This window comes from Oenanthe melanoleuca, chromosome 6 (assembly GCF_029582105.1).
Source record: "Oenanthe melanoleuca isolate GR-GAL-2019-014 chromosome 6, OMel1.0, whole genome shotgun sequence".
Classification (NCBI taxonomy): Eukaryota; Metazoa; Chordata; class Aves; order Passeriformes; family Muscicapidae; genus Oenanthe; species Oenanthe melanoleuca.
Window position 1 is genome coordinate 1,292,092 of NC_079340.1, and position 12,440 is coordinate 1,304,531.

The following is a 12,440-nucleotide window of genomic DNA, read 5'->3' on the forward strand; positions in this document are numbered from 1 at the left end:
AGTGTTGAACAGCATTGTGAGGCAAAACAGAGTTTGTGGGGTTTTGTGTGTGTCTGTTCTGTGGTTAAATCATCTTTTAGAAGCTTTTTGCTTGTGCTGGCGCTTCAACAGAATTGTTTGGATGACAAAAATCAAACATTTGGGGGACAGTTTTTAAAGAACTGTAGTTTTAACCAAGGAGAACTGTCAGACTCTAAAGCAAGTTTTTCTCCTTTTTGGCTTCTGTAAGAAGTTTTTTCCTGCTGTTTTACTGGCATTTCTGATCTATTATGGCAACAATTCTCCAGAATAAGCATTTGCACTCCCTGTTTTATATCTACAAACTTTAAGAGAGTTCAGCTGATCAGTAATAAGGATGAACTTTATAAAAAAACAGCCCACTATAATTTTTGCTGTGTTAAAACAATTCAGTTGTATCAACCTTTAAAAAATAAATACTTTAAAAGATTTATCAAAATTGTAGGGTGCAGTGAGCATCCCCATTAAGCAAAATGGGGCACTCTTGATGCTTGAAGTAGTTCAGGCTTGTTGTGTAAATAATAGCAGAGATATAAATGAGTATTTAATTCCTGTTTAAATGCTGAGTTACTCGTCCAGCCACAGCAGTTTGTCAGGAACCATTGTTTTTGACAAATATATTAAATAGCAAACATTTGTTTACGTGTCTAATGAATTAATAATGCTCACTTAATGATTTCTGTTGAATTTGTTCAGGGCTTTGAACCCACTGTAGGAGCAGAAAGTGCATTTGCCTCCACGTTGTTTTCAGATTTGCTGCTCGTGGAGAACACTGAGAAGTTGCTGCTGGTGGCAGTTTGGATGGTGTGGGCACTTCCATAGTCCACGTTTCCTATGGAATTCGGTGTGGATATGGCAGTTCTGTGAGGGAGCTCTGGCTTGTGGCAATCCTGGCCCTGTTGGAATCCTGAAGCCTGAGAGTTTTAAAATTCCTGTGCTTTCTAACAGTGACCTTCAAAAGAACACTGCTTTTGACTTGAGGTCTTGAACAAGGCTTCTGAATTTGGGTAATAGAGTTAGAATCACTGGTGTGTAGTCAAAATAGAAGTGTGTAATATCACATGGTGAAGAGTTTGGAATTTAGGGTTTTAGAATATAGTAATAGGTATGGGACAAGATGAACAATTCTTGGGCCTTCCTTCTTGTTCGTTCTTCTTAGTTTGAGATGGTACTTTTTTAATTGGATACTTAATATGCAGTGCAGGTAACAGGTGTTTGGTTATTGAGTCAAAAGTATAAATAATATAGATGTTAGCTTTTAATTGAATAGATAGCCTTTAAAAGACCTTGTCACTAGCTAAATCTACCTCAGTTTTCTCACTTTTAGCTTGTTAGCTAGAAGTATTGCAGAACTCTTGGTGCTTTAGATATGAATTAATAAATGTCCTGGTTTGAAGGACAGGTATCTGCCAATAAAGGCAGAAGCTTCTCTTTGAAATGGAGAATGTAAAGCCCCTCCCTCCGAATTATTATTATAATTTTGAAATTAAGGGGCTCTCAGGCAAAGATAGGGAAATTAGGAATAACAGTTCTTTACTAGGAAAATTAAAATAGAAATACAGTATTACACAGAACAATCCCAGCCCTGCCAGAGTCAGAATCCAAGCTGACACCCGTCAGTCAGTCAGGGTGTTGGCACAGTCCCATTCAATGGTGGCTGCATCCTCCTGCAGGGGCAGATGTGGTTCAGCTGGAGCAGTGCTCCTGGAGAAGGGGCAGTTTCCTCTGAAGGTGCAGGGATGATGTGGAAAGGTCTGGCTTTCCTCTGGAATCCAGTGGAAAGATGGATAACTTGCTGTCCAAAATCTCAGTTTTTATCTGGGTAGGAAAGGCTTGGCTGCTCCCCTGGCTGGAGCATCTCCCAGTGGGATGATGGAATTTTATCAGTCACACAGTGGGACTGAATGGGCCAGCAGCAGATGATATCTTCCTGGAGGGAGGATGGGCTGTGGGAAAGATAAAGATGATTGCCCAGCTGGTTTAAAGATGGCCCAAGAGCAGATAATATGTGCCAGGAGATCAGGGTCACTGCCCCAGCTGGTTTAACAGATGGTGACAGAATTCACACTTCTGTCACGTCCTGTATTGAACCCAAGACAATAAACAACCAAGTCAGAACAAGAAAATCCATCTCTCGAGTTTCAATCCTGACTCTGAGTGAAAGCAGAAGAGAAGAGAAGCCAGCTGCTAATATGTGGTACCACTAATATGTAGCCACTAACATGCCCCAAAATTTAGATTTTTTTCTTTTTTTTTTTTTTTTTTTCATTGAATTCTTTCAAGTAGTCAAGAATGATGTGCAGCTGCTGGAGTGAGTCCAGAGGGGGTCATGGAGTTGCTCCCAGACTGGAGCCCCCCTGCTCTGGAGCCAGGCTGGGAGAGCTGGGGGTGTTCACCTGGAGAAGAGAAGGCTCCAGGGAGAGCTCAGAGCCCTTCCAGACCCTAAAGGGATTCCAGGAAAGCTGGAGAGGGACTGGGGACAAGGGATGGAGGCATAGGACAAGAGGAAATGAGTGCAAAGTTTTAAATCCTGTAATGACATCAGATCTAAAAGTAAATATTTATTGAAAGTTACTGTCATATTATTGTTCCTTCAAATATATTCAAAGTGCTTGGATGTAATAACTCATATATTTAGATTGGTTTTGTTCTTAGTTTACCTTTATCACCTCTTAAAATTTAAAATTAGAATATTTTTCAGGAAAATACTGAGTCTCGTAGACATTTTGTTTGCTTTTACTTTACAGATTTTCCTGCTGTCATCAGTTTATAATTTTTCCTTGCCCTGTCTGGAGTTCAGCCTTATTTCTTAGAGGTTATCAACCTTTTTGGCACTTTGTGGTAAATTGTGGCTTGTTCTGAGCTATTTCCAAGTTAGCAGAATCGTTTGAACTTAATGGTCTCATTTTCTGTGCTTTATACTCCTGGCTTTTTGGGGGTTTGTTTGTTTGGTCCTTTTTTTTTTTTTTTTGTGTTTGGTTTTTTTTTTTTTTTTTTTTTTTTGTTTTTTGTTTTGTTTTTTTTTTTTTTTGTTTGTTTGAGGTTTTTTTTTCTGGTAAAAATTGAAAAAAAAACCAGGATTTTTCTTCTGTTGTAGTTCAGTTGCATAGAGTGCTGCTTATTCTGGGAGCAGCAGTATTGCTATCCTTGTGGTTTAACTTGACATTTCATCAAAATCAAAAATAAATCTGTCAAGATTCCATCCTAAAAATCTCTCAGGAGCAGACTCCACTCAAGGGTGTCAGCTGAGCTCTGAATAACTTTCTAAAATAGAACATTGTGATTGGAGAGATGGATTTATTTTGTTTTTCAAGGTTGCAAAATCAAATATCAGAGGCCTCAGAAGTGAGTTTGTGCACTTCTTTTTAGGTCTGGTAACACCTAAAATCTGTGTTTGGTTTCCTTAGACTGACCTGAAGACACCAGGAGTTTCCTGAACTTTTGTATTCTGGGATTTGAGGTGTAAAAGGTTGGAGGCAAATACCACCTAATGGAATAACACTTCTTAATGTGGAAAAGCAGCTGAGCCCAGTTTCTTTGGGACCTTTTGTTAACAGAGGAGGAAATAGTGGTGAAATAGTGAGAAGTTCCCATCCCCAAAATTCCCAGGAGATTTGATAATGATGACTAATTGGAATCTGTTTGGATAACGTGGAAACAGCCTCGATTTCCAGGTAGCCAGCAGGAATATATCATTGTAAAAGTAATTTTGGGGTTTTTTCTGAATTCCAAATTGCAAATTCCAGAATGACTTTGGAATGGGTTAAGTGGAAGTTTGGATGACAGTAACCAAATGAGCATTTTGGGAAGGAGAAGGGAGGGAAAAGGCCCTTTTGAGCAATTCTGGTCTCCTCTCACATGGGAATAATAGCTATGTTGGGAAGAGCTTGGCATTCTCCTTTGAACTGTCTCTAATTTCCCTCTTTGTCACAAATTTGAGCTGTTGGGGTTTCTCTCTCCTCTCTGAGGTTGCTCCCTGCAATTCCCTGAAAGAAGCTGATAGTGAGGAGAGGGGAGTTGGGTCTCTTCTCTCAGGGAATAAGTGAGAGGAAACAGCCTCAAGATGAGCTGGGGGAAGGTTAGATTGGATATTAGGGAGAGGCTCTTCATGGAAAGGGTTGTAAAGCACTGGAAGGGGCTGCCCCAGGGCGGTGGTGCATGTGTGGATGTGGCATTTGAGGACATGGGTTAGTGGGGACCATGGTGGTGCTGCTGGTTGGACTTACTGACCTGAATGGTCTTTTCCAACCTTAAGAATTCTGAGACTCCACAATTCCCTGCTGGAATTTGGACAGAAACAGCTGTAGAAGGGCAAGGAAAGAGAAGGAGGAGAGAGGAGGAAGGAGTGTGCTTTACATGGCTTGAGTTCCTGGGTTCTGTGACCTGGAGCTTCTCTGTCAAGACAAAAACTGCTCTGAAATGGAAATGAACAGTCCCATGAGATCTGTGCTGGGACTTCACTTGTTTGGTGGCCAGTTGAAGTTCTACCTGGAATTGCTGCCTGTTGCAGCCTGCACCAACCTCCTGCTGCTGGATGGGTTGGGAAGGGTCCAAGCTGAGGAGAGGTGGAGCTTGGAAAGGTCTCTTTCCTCTCTTAACACCCAGATGAGAAGTGGAGCAACATGTGCAGTGTAGAATTTGAAATGATTTTGCTGCTGCCCTTTATTTCTCCAGAATATTGGTATTAAAATCCAATGAAGTCACCTGCGATCCATGGCTTTTACAAAGGGAAAATGAGCTGTGCCAGGTGTGAGGGAGCCTCATAAATCACAAGATAGCATAATTGAATTTGGCAAAAACCTCTGATATCCTGGAGATTCCACCCATGTGAGCTGTCCTGCAAGCAAACTAAATATATATATATATATATATATATATATATATTATATATTGTCAACCACCTAGGCACTTTAAATACTTGAGTCAATATGGGCCACTCAGTCTGGTTTCTTACATTTCCCTACTAGCTCTTCTTCTCCTGTGGGAAAAAAACTCACAAGTTTTCCTTGAAAATTCTTGGCACACAATTCTTTGCAAGTTTGCTTGATTCTTAATAAATGCAGCTGGTTTTTTTATAAAATAACTTGGTTTATATTGCTGAAAATCTCTTCATTCCGTGCTCCTATCACTGTATTTATTTCAAACTTTTTAAATTTGAAGGAATATTTTAAAATAATTCAGTTGTGGGCTGCAGAATTGTGCTAATTGTTTTTATTGGAGTTATGAACCAGAGCTTTTTTTAACTTTCTAATGTTCCACACTCTAGATATGCTCTGGAGTTCGACCAGACCTGTCTTGGGGATTTTAGTGTGGGATTTTTTTGTTTGTTTGGGTGGTTTTTGTTTGTTTTGGGGGTCTAGGAGGGAAGGGAAGGGAGAGGGTTATGGGGTTTTGGTTTGGGTTTTTGTTTTTCTTGGGAGGTTTCTTTATTTTTTGTTTGCTTTTTGGTTGTTTTGTTTTGTGAATTTTTGGTGAGTTTTTGTTCTTTGTTTTTTAATTTTACTTTGTTGGTTGTGGGGAGTTTTTTAAACTGATGTTGGTGGCGTTTTTCTCATTTTCCTGGACACAACCCAACAACCTGTGTCCTTAAAGAAGGCCAACCTCAGGGATTATTCCCATTTTTCCTAGGCAATGCCTTTGAATTCTAGGTCATCTGTTTTTTTGCAGTGAACCCTCATTTTAATCGGAAATTTCTCTGCTACAGTTGCTTCTCCAAAGTGCTTGAAAGCAGGAAAGATAGCATAAACACTTTATTACTGGGAGATTATGGAAATCAGACCTGGTTTAAGCCAGAACCTTGCATTTTCTTGAGCTGGAGGGCTGTGCATGCACAGTTATAGAGTTAATGTGTACACACATCTTGATTAATGCTAATGGGCTTCTCCTTCTTTATTTTATTTATTTTTTGTGCCTGAAACAATGCCATGCTCTTAGAGACTATATCCCCTATGTAGTTACCTGGGAAAGAGTTTGTAGTGGCTCAGCTTTGTGCAGGTTGAGTAATAAATGTGTCAAATCCCTCTTTTCCAGCTCTGCCTTGAGTGAAGTCTGACGGAAAATGATCCAGCAGCTTTGTCTCTGGAAATGGTTCACAGTGGGGACGGCACTCGCTGCTGTCCTGGCGTGGGCTCTGGCCCAGAATGATGAAGGTAAGGGTTTGGCTGAGGGGCTGGAGCTGTGGGAGGGTTGGGATGCCTCTGGAATTTCATTGGAATGTTCCTTTCCCACCCCAGAATTATTACTTGAAGAACTAGTTTGGTAGAAAAAGAGATTACAAGAAAGAAAGGTCTGAGTGTGTTTTGTGTTTCATGGCTTCAGCATCTACTGATGATTGCATTTTCTGAAGCTGTTGATTTACCAGGCAAGATAAAATCTTAAGTTATGATTATTCAGTGGTGGACTCGAGCATAAAATTGGTTTTGTCTTATTCACTGTGCAAGCTTTAACCATAAACTTTGCTTTGTTTGTAAATCAGCAGTTGTGGTTGGAATAGGAGTTTGAGAGAATTGTTAATGACCAAAAACCTGGGAAAAAATCCACAGTGAGGATTTTCTAGAGAAACAATACTTCAGGAACCCTGAAACCATGGCACCAGTAGCTCGTGTTCCTCCTCAGAGCATCTTGGTTAAATTTAATTAAAAGACACCAGAAATGTGTCCTGCCAGTGATCTCTGGTAATTAAAAGTTACAGCCCTGGATAACTGATTAGGGTTTATTTTTTTGAACAATTTAACAGCACTGAAGGGCAGAGTCTGTCAGAGTTGTTCCTGAATACTCTTGGGAATAATGAGTTGGATAAGTGAAAACAGTGTGGTTTCAGAATGTAATGAAGTTGCTCATTATCCATGGCACTCCATGTGGGTAGAGCTGTAATTGCACAAATTTATGACTTTGGCATCTGGATTTTGGTTTAGAAATGTCTATTTTGTCAGTTAGGAAGTAAAGCAATTTTGCTTTCATGGGAAGTCTTCAATCCCGCTTGAATTATGCTTTGTTTTTTGCTATCAAGTCAAAAGTCTGTGTTTCTTGCTCTCCTAATTGCTCTCCAAATGTCCTTTTATTTAATGTCTATAATGTACAAGAAAGCTAATTTAATTTTCTCCATTTTTACACCCTGTCATAATCACTGTCACTCCTGACACTGAAGTCGACGAGCTGCTCATATTTCACATATTTGCTCTGTGCTGGGGTACAATTAACTGGATTTTAATAGTTTATTGAAGTGGAGGAGTGGGGCCATCAGGCTGCTGAAGGTTGACCTTGGTGGGGGTGGTTTGAGGAGGAAAATGCTGGGTTGGGTGGAGGAGAGGCAGTGGGATGGCCTCTGGCATGTCCAGCAGTGTGGGAGGACACAGGAGAGCAGTGGGAATAAATGTGGGAAGCAAAACAGGATCATGGGACCATGGAGAGCTGTGGAGAGCCCCCAGGGGAGGCTGAAAAAAAAAAAAAAAAAAAAAAAAAAAAAGCAGGACTTTTCAGTGGGATTTTTATTTGTGCTCATGCTAGCAGCATCACATCTCCCCAAAAAGGCATTTTTGAGAAGAATAAAATGGGGATTTTTGGTTTAGGAGCCTTTTCTAGTGAGATTTTATGGTGAAGTGTCCAAAACACAGATGGCCCAGACAGGACAGCAAAAATTCTGTCTCCTGAAGGGGAAAGAGGGATCCCTCAGGTTTCCATTTCTGTTCCTTTGTACTCATATGACAAAATCTCATCTGTGTGTCCTTATCCCAAGATTGTTCAGAATCCTTTTCCTTCCAGGTGATTTAGAGGGAGGGAAAGGCCACCACTCTTTAATGGCAGTGTCTTGTGACTGAATAAATACAGCAACTCCCTTGCTTCAAAGGGCTCTAAACACAGTTTTTGGGTAGAATTTTTTTAGCCTGGCTCGTGCCAATTTATTTCTCACAGAACCCACACTTGATTTTATCCTTGGTAATGTTCTCCTATATGGCCTGAACAGGGCAGCTTTGTTATAGTGAGTATAAATTTGCTGCCTGTAGCCAAAATTCTTGCTGCTTTTTCTGGGGAACAGTTCAGAAATGCTATTTCTTGAGGAACATGCAACACCCTGATACAAACTGAACTGATTTCCTCCCCTGCACTGTGCTCAGGAAAGGGTAAATGTAGCTAAAAGCATTTTGGATAAATTTCACAGTGGTGTAACAGAGAAAAAATGAGCTGGAAATGGATTTAAGCCAAGGTGGGGGACTGGTGACTCAGCAAATGGTACCCAGCTAATGAGGCAATGCTTACAGGAATAATTGCTTGGAAATATGTTTCTTACAGCTAAGTAGAAAACTCTGTGTGGGTCTGGGCCTGGAAGAGTTCTGATGTGCAAGAACAGAATTTGTAACCTAAAATATAACATGGAGAAGATGTGTTCTTCTGGCAACTGGCATTTTCAACCAGTGTAGTTCTCTTAATAAATACAAAAAATAAAAAATCAGCTCTGGCAGAAATTAAGGGCTGTTTCTTTGTACCCAGCATGCCAATCCTCCATTTTCCTGGAGCTGTGGCTGTTGACTCAGTTTCTTGCCCCTCTTGCTGCTTTTTGCTTCATTAGCTCATAATTTCTGTTTCTCATGTTTGACTTGACCTCTCATGTCACCAAATCCTCCCCAGCCACAGCAATTAATGATGCCCCAAAGTAACTTCATCCAGGAGTGCCTTGGTCAGGCTGCTTTTTTCCTAGATGTCAGTAGGAAGTTTCCCCAGGATCCCATCTGCTCTTGGTGAAATTCAAGTACTTCCCATCTACTGTAGTCCCTTTGTATTCAAACCCACCCCCCATATTATTCAAAACCCCAATACTTTTTGTCACAGAGCCATGCCATCAGTCCTAATTTACTGTTGATGAGCCCATTCAGTGTTTAACATCAGTTCTTTCATCCTGTAATCCTTTTGTTCAATCCTGTGGTGCACCAGAATAAATGTTAGGTGTAAATGTGGATGGGGAATATTGTGAGTAATTTTAGTTTGATTTTCTGAAAGGAAGAGATATGGTTTTACAATTCTTGCTATTGTCTCTCTTCCAAACAGGAGAAATGCTGCAAAGGTTAGATTTTTTTTTTTTTTCATAATATTTTAGTTTAAGTAAAAGTAGAAATGACACTTGTAGCTGTGCAATGTGTGAAATTAGGTCAGCTGAAATCTCTTTTATTTTTCCAGTGCTGCTCTATTGAATTCAGAGGCAAACTCTGAGGTTAAAGGAATCAGGAAGGAGGAAGGTGGAAACACAGGATCAAATTTCTCCCCTTTTTTTCCTCTCTAATCCAATGTCTATGGCTCAAAGAAAAAAATTAGCAGCAATTTTTGGCCAGCAAAGAAGGCTGCTGAATTCAAAACTCTCTGCACTTTTATGCCAGACCAAACCAATCCAGCAACAATTATTTGCCAATTAACATATTTAATTGCCCAGCATTGAGTCCATACCTTTCATGAAAATACAAATGTGAGCTGGGGAAGGGGGCACAAATTATTTATTTTTAACTCTTAAAAGATGAATAGAAGGCAAAAATAATTCTGATCCAAAAGCAAATGTGGAGATCCACCCACAAAATTTGCAGTAAATCTGTTCTTAGGGTTTTCAGAAGTAGTGTAATGGGGCTGTGAGCTGTGGGGATCTGTTTCATACCATGGAATCTTTGAAGGGTTTTTGAAGATTTTGGGGATACTGCTTTTAACCTAAAGTTATTTTGTACTGTTTTTATACATGAATGAAAAGAACACTTGAAGGTCCTTACATTTCTCCTGAAGATTTATAGCTGTAAAAGTAGAATAGTGACAAAAATCCTGAATTCGTACACTCAGAGATGAGCCCTTTTGTTATCTTGTAAATTTGGGTTGTGTTTGAGAGGGTTCTCCAGGGGCAGGAGGGGGAGGGTTGGGCTTGCTGTCACCTGTCCCACATTCCCCTGACCCAGGGACCTGTTACACCACCCTGTCACACACCAAAAATGGCAATACTCGAGTCCCACCTGTGTTTGGTGTGGAGCCAGTGGAACCACAGGAAACTTTTCGGCTGGAAAAGACCTTCAAGAGCAGCGAGTTCAACCATAATGCTGGGGATGAGGATTTCTAGAAGCCTCCACTCCAGAAATCTGCTGGAGCTGTTCCATGAAATCATCCCTTCTGACTCACTTCAGGAATAATACTTGTTTATCCCTGAGGAGATGCAAACAGGATGTTGGACTTACTTCTCTTGGGATATATGACTAAGAAGGAATGCTCTCTTGATTATTTAATGTTGGTTTTTCAACTCTGTTTGGACTTATCACTGTAGTTCTTCCAGTCTTCTGGTTTCAGACTCATTTCCTTCCTTTTCCTTCCTTTCTGCTTGACTGTGGAACAAGAGATGAGCCATGGACACCTGCACTGCGGAATATGGATCTTGCTGCTGGCTCAGTGGTTTTGTTTTATTTGAAACAGAATTTCACAAAACTGAGGCTAATCAGAAGATTTTCTCATCCAAATATGGATTTCATTTCCTAAGTGTTCAGCAGATGGGTATATTTTATCAGAATGTAATAAAAAACATTTAAATGGGCTTTGCCACTACTCTGAGTGGGGGTGACTTTTTAAGTAAGTCTTTTTTTCTGTGAAAAACACAACAGTTCACTTGTGCCACAAGGACTGTTCAGCCACAAACTCCTTCACGTGTTTTTTCAAGGCCCACTCTATTAGTTAATGTCTTTATTCAGTCTAACAATCTTCTGCTACAAAAATTGAATCGTTGAGGGGCCTTACAAATCACCTTAAGAGGCTATTTCAGAAAGAAAATAGTTTCAGATCTTGATCTATTACTGTTGGACAGGAAATTAACTGAGGAAAATGCATATTTGAGTACCTGGAGCTCATTGATCATTCCCTGAGCCCTGCACTGTACAGATCCAGGGAGAGGAGAGAAATGCCACCAGGTTCTTGCCTGAGGGAAAGTGTCTGTTCTTGGGAACAGGAGTCATTTGTGTGTTTTATGGGGACTGGCTGCGTTTGGTTGGGAGCCGTGGCATTGATCCTACAGGGAAAAGAGCTCTCCTTGATGTTGTTGAGTTGTAGTGGAGCCATTAAGTTCCTCTGAAGGGTTCAGTTCTTCAAAGTGTCTTTGAGTGCCACCAGCAGCACTTTGAGGCAACAGCAGATGAATTTCCCTGTGGGGAAAGGTGAGTTATTCACGAAATAGGGGCACTGAAACGAGGTTTGTCTCATTTAATGTACAGATTTTAGCCCTGGTAGAAGGGACCGATTATCCTGGGGCCTCCCTGTGGCTGTGCTGGGAGGGGTGAGGCAGGAAACTGCTCCTGGAGAAGGAGGAAATCCCAGATCCCAACAGCATTTGAACCACCAGACTGTGGGATCTGGCTAGAAATGAGCCTCTTCCAGGAACTGCACTGCCAAGTTTTTTTGTGCTACCGAGACGAGGAAGGGCCTGGAGCATCTGGGTGCCCAGGAAAGGCTGAGGGAGCTGGGGCTGCTCAGCCTGGAGAGGAGCCCCAGCTGAGAGGGGCCTCAGCCCTGGGTGTCCCTGTGTGCAGGGAGGGGCAGAGCAGGGCCCAGGCTCTGCTCCAGGGCCCAGCAATGGCCCCAGAGCAGGGCAGGGACTGAGCCCAGCAATTCCCTGCACAGGAGGCACAGCTTCTTCCCTGGGCACTGCCCAGCCTGAACAGATTGCCCACAGAGCCTCTGGGCTCTCCTCCCTGGGGCTGTTGCAGAGCTGTGTGCACACAGGGCTGTGCCCTGTGCTCTGGGATGGCCCTGCTGGAGCAGGGAGGTGACACCAGGTGCCACTGAGCTCCCTTCAGCCTCAGCCACCCAGGATCCTGAGATTCTCCACCCATGTGTTGGATTATCTGGATTTCAGGGTATCAAACATAGATTCCCTTTGATTCCTTTAGGATTCAACCGTCCTGAGCCATCCCTTGGTGGGGGAAGGCTGGGAGAACCAAGCTGGTTCTTTTCCTCCAAGGGCTGGGTTCCTAAAGGTGCTACTTACACCTGGGAAGGGAACTCCTGACCCAGGAAAAGCAGAAACCCCCCTAAAAAGTGCCTTGGAACACCTTGTGTCCCCTCCAGAAGAATCACTCACACTTTGGGACTTCCAGCTCTAACTCCAGTGATATTTTAGGGCTGAATTCCTGAAAATCATCAACCACTGTGTGTGAGCAGAGCCACTGCAGCTCTTCAGTCACGAACTTTCTTATTCTTCAGTCATGAAGACATTTTGCATCTGTTCTAAGCAGCATGAAGACTTGGAATGACACAACCTTTCCTTTCTGGTTTTCTCTTCAGTAGAAACACATTCACAGCTTAGCTGGGCCAGTAGATTTCAGCACTAAGGCAGCTCATAGAAATGGACTTTTCCTTACTAGGAAGCCCTGAAATGCAAATATTTTAACTTCGAAGGAAATCAGGCTTTGAAATTC

General features: G+C 41.7%; 1 protein-coding gene across 2 annotated transcripts in view; it reads left to right on the plus strand.

Moving 5' to 3' along the window:
- Nucleotides 1-12,440, plus strand: part of PCDH15 (protocadherin related 15) — a 643,053-nt gene that overhangs the window by 379,282 nt on the left and 251,331 nt on the right. For both annotated transcript variants that reach the window (XM_056495514.1, XM_056495516.1), the window contains one exon: nt 6,049-6,167. In XM_056495514.1, coding sequence (XP_056351489.1) covers nt 6,077-6,167 — 91 coding nt within the window. In that variant the 5' untranslated portion in view covers nt 6,049-6,076. The remainder of the gene's footprint in view (nt 1-6,048; nt 6,168-12,440) is intronic.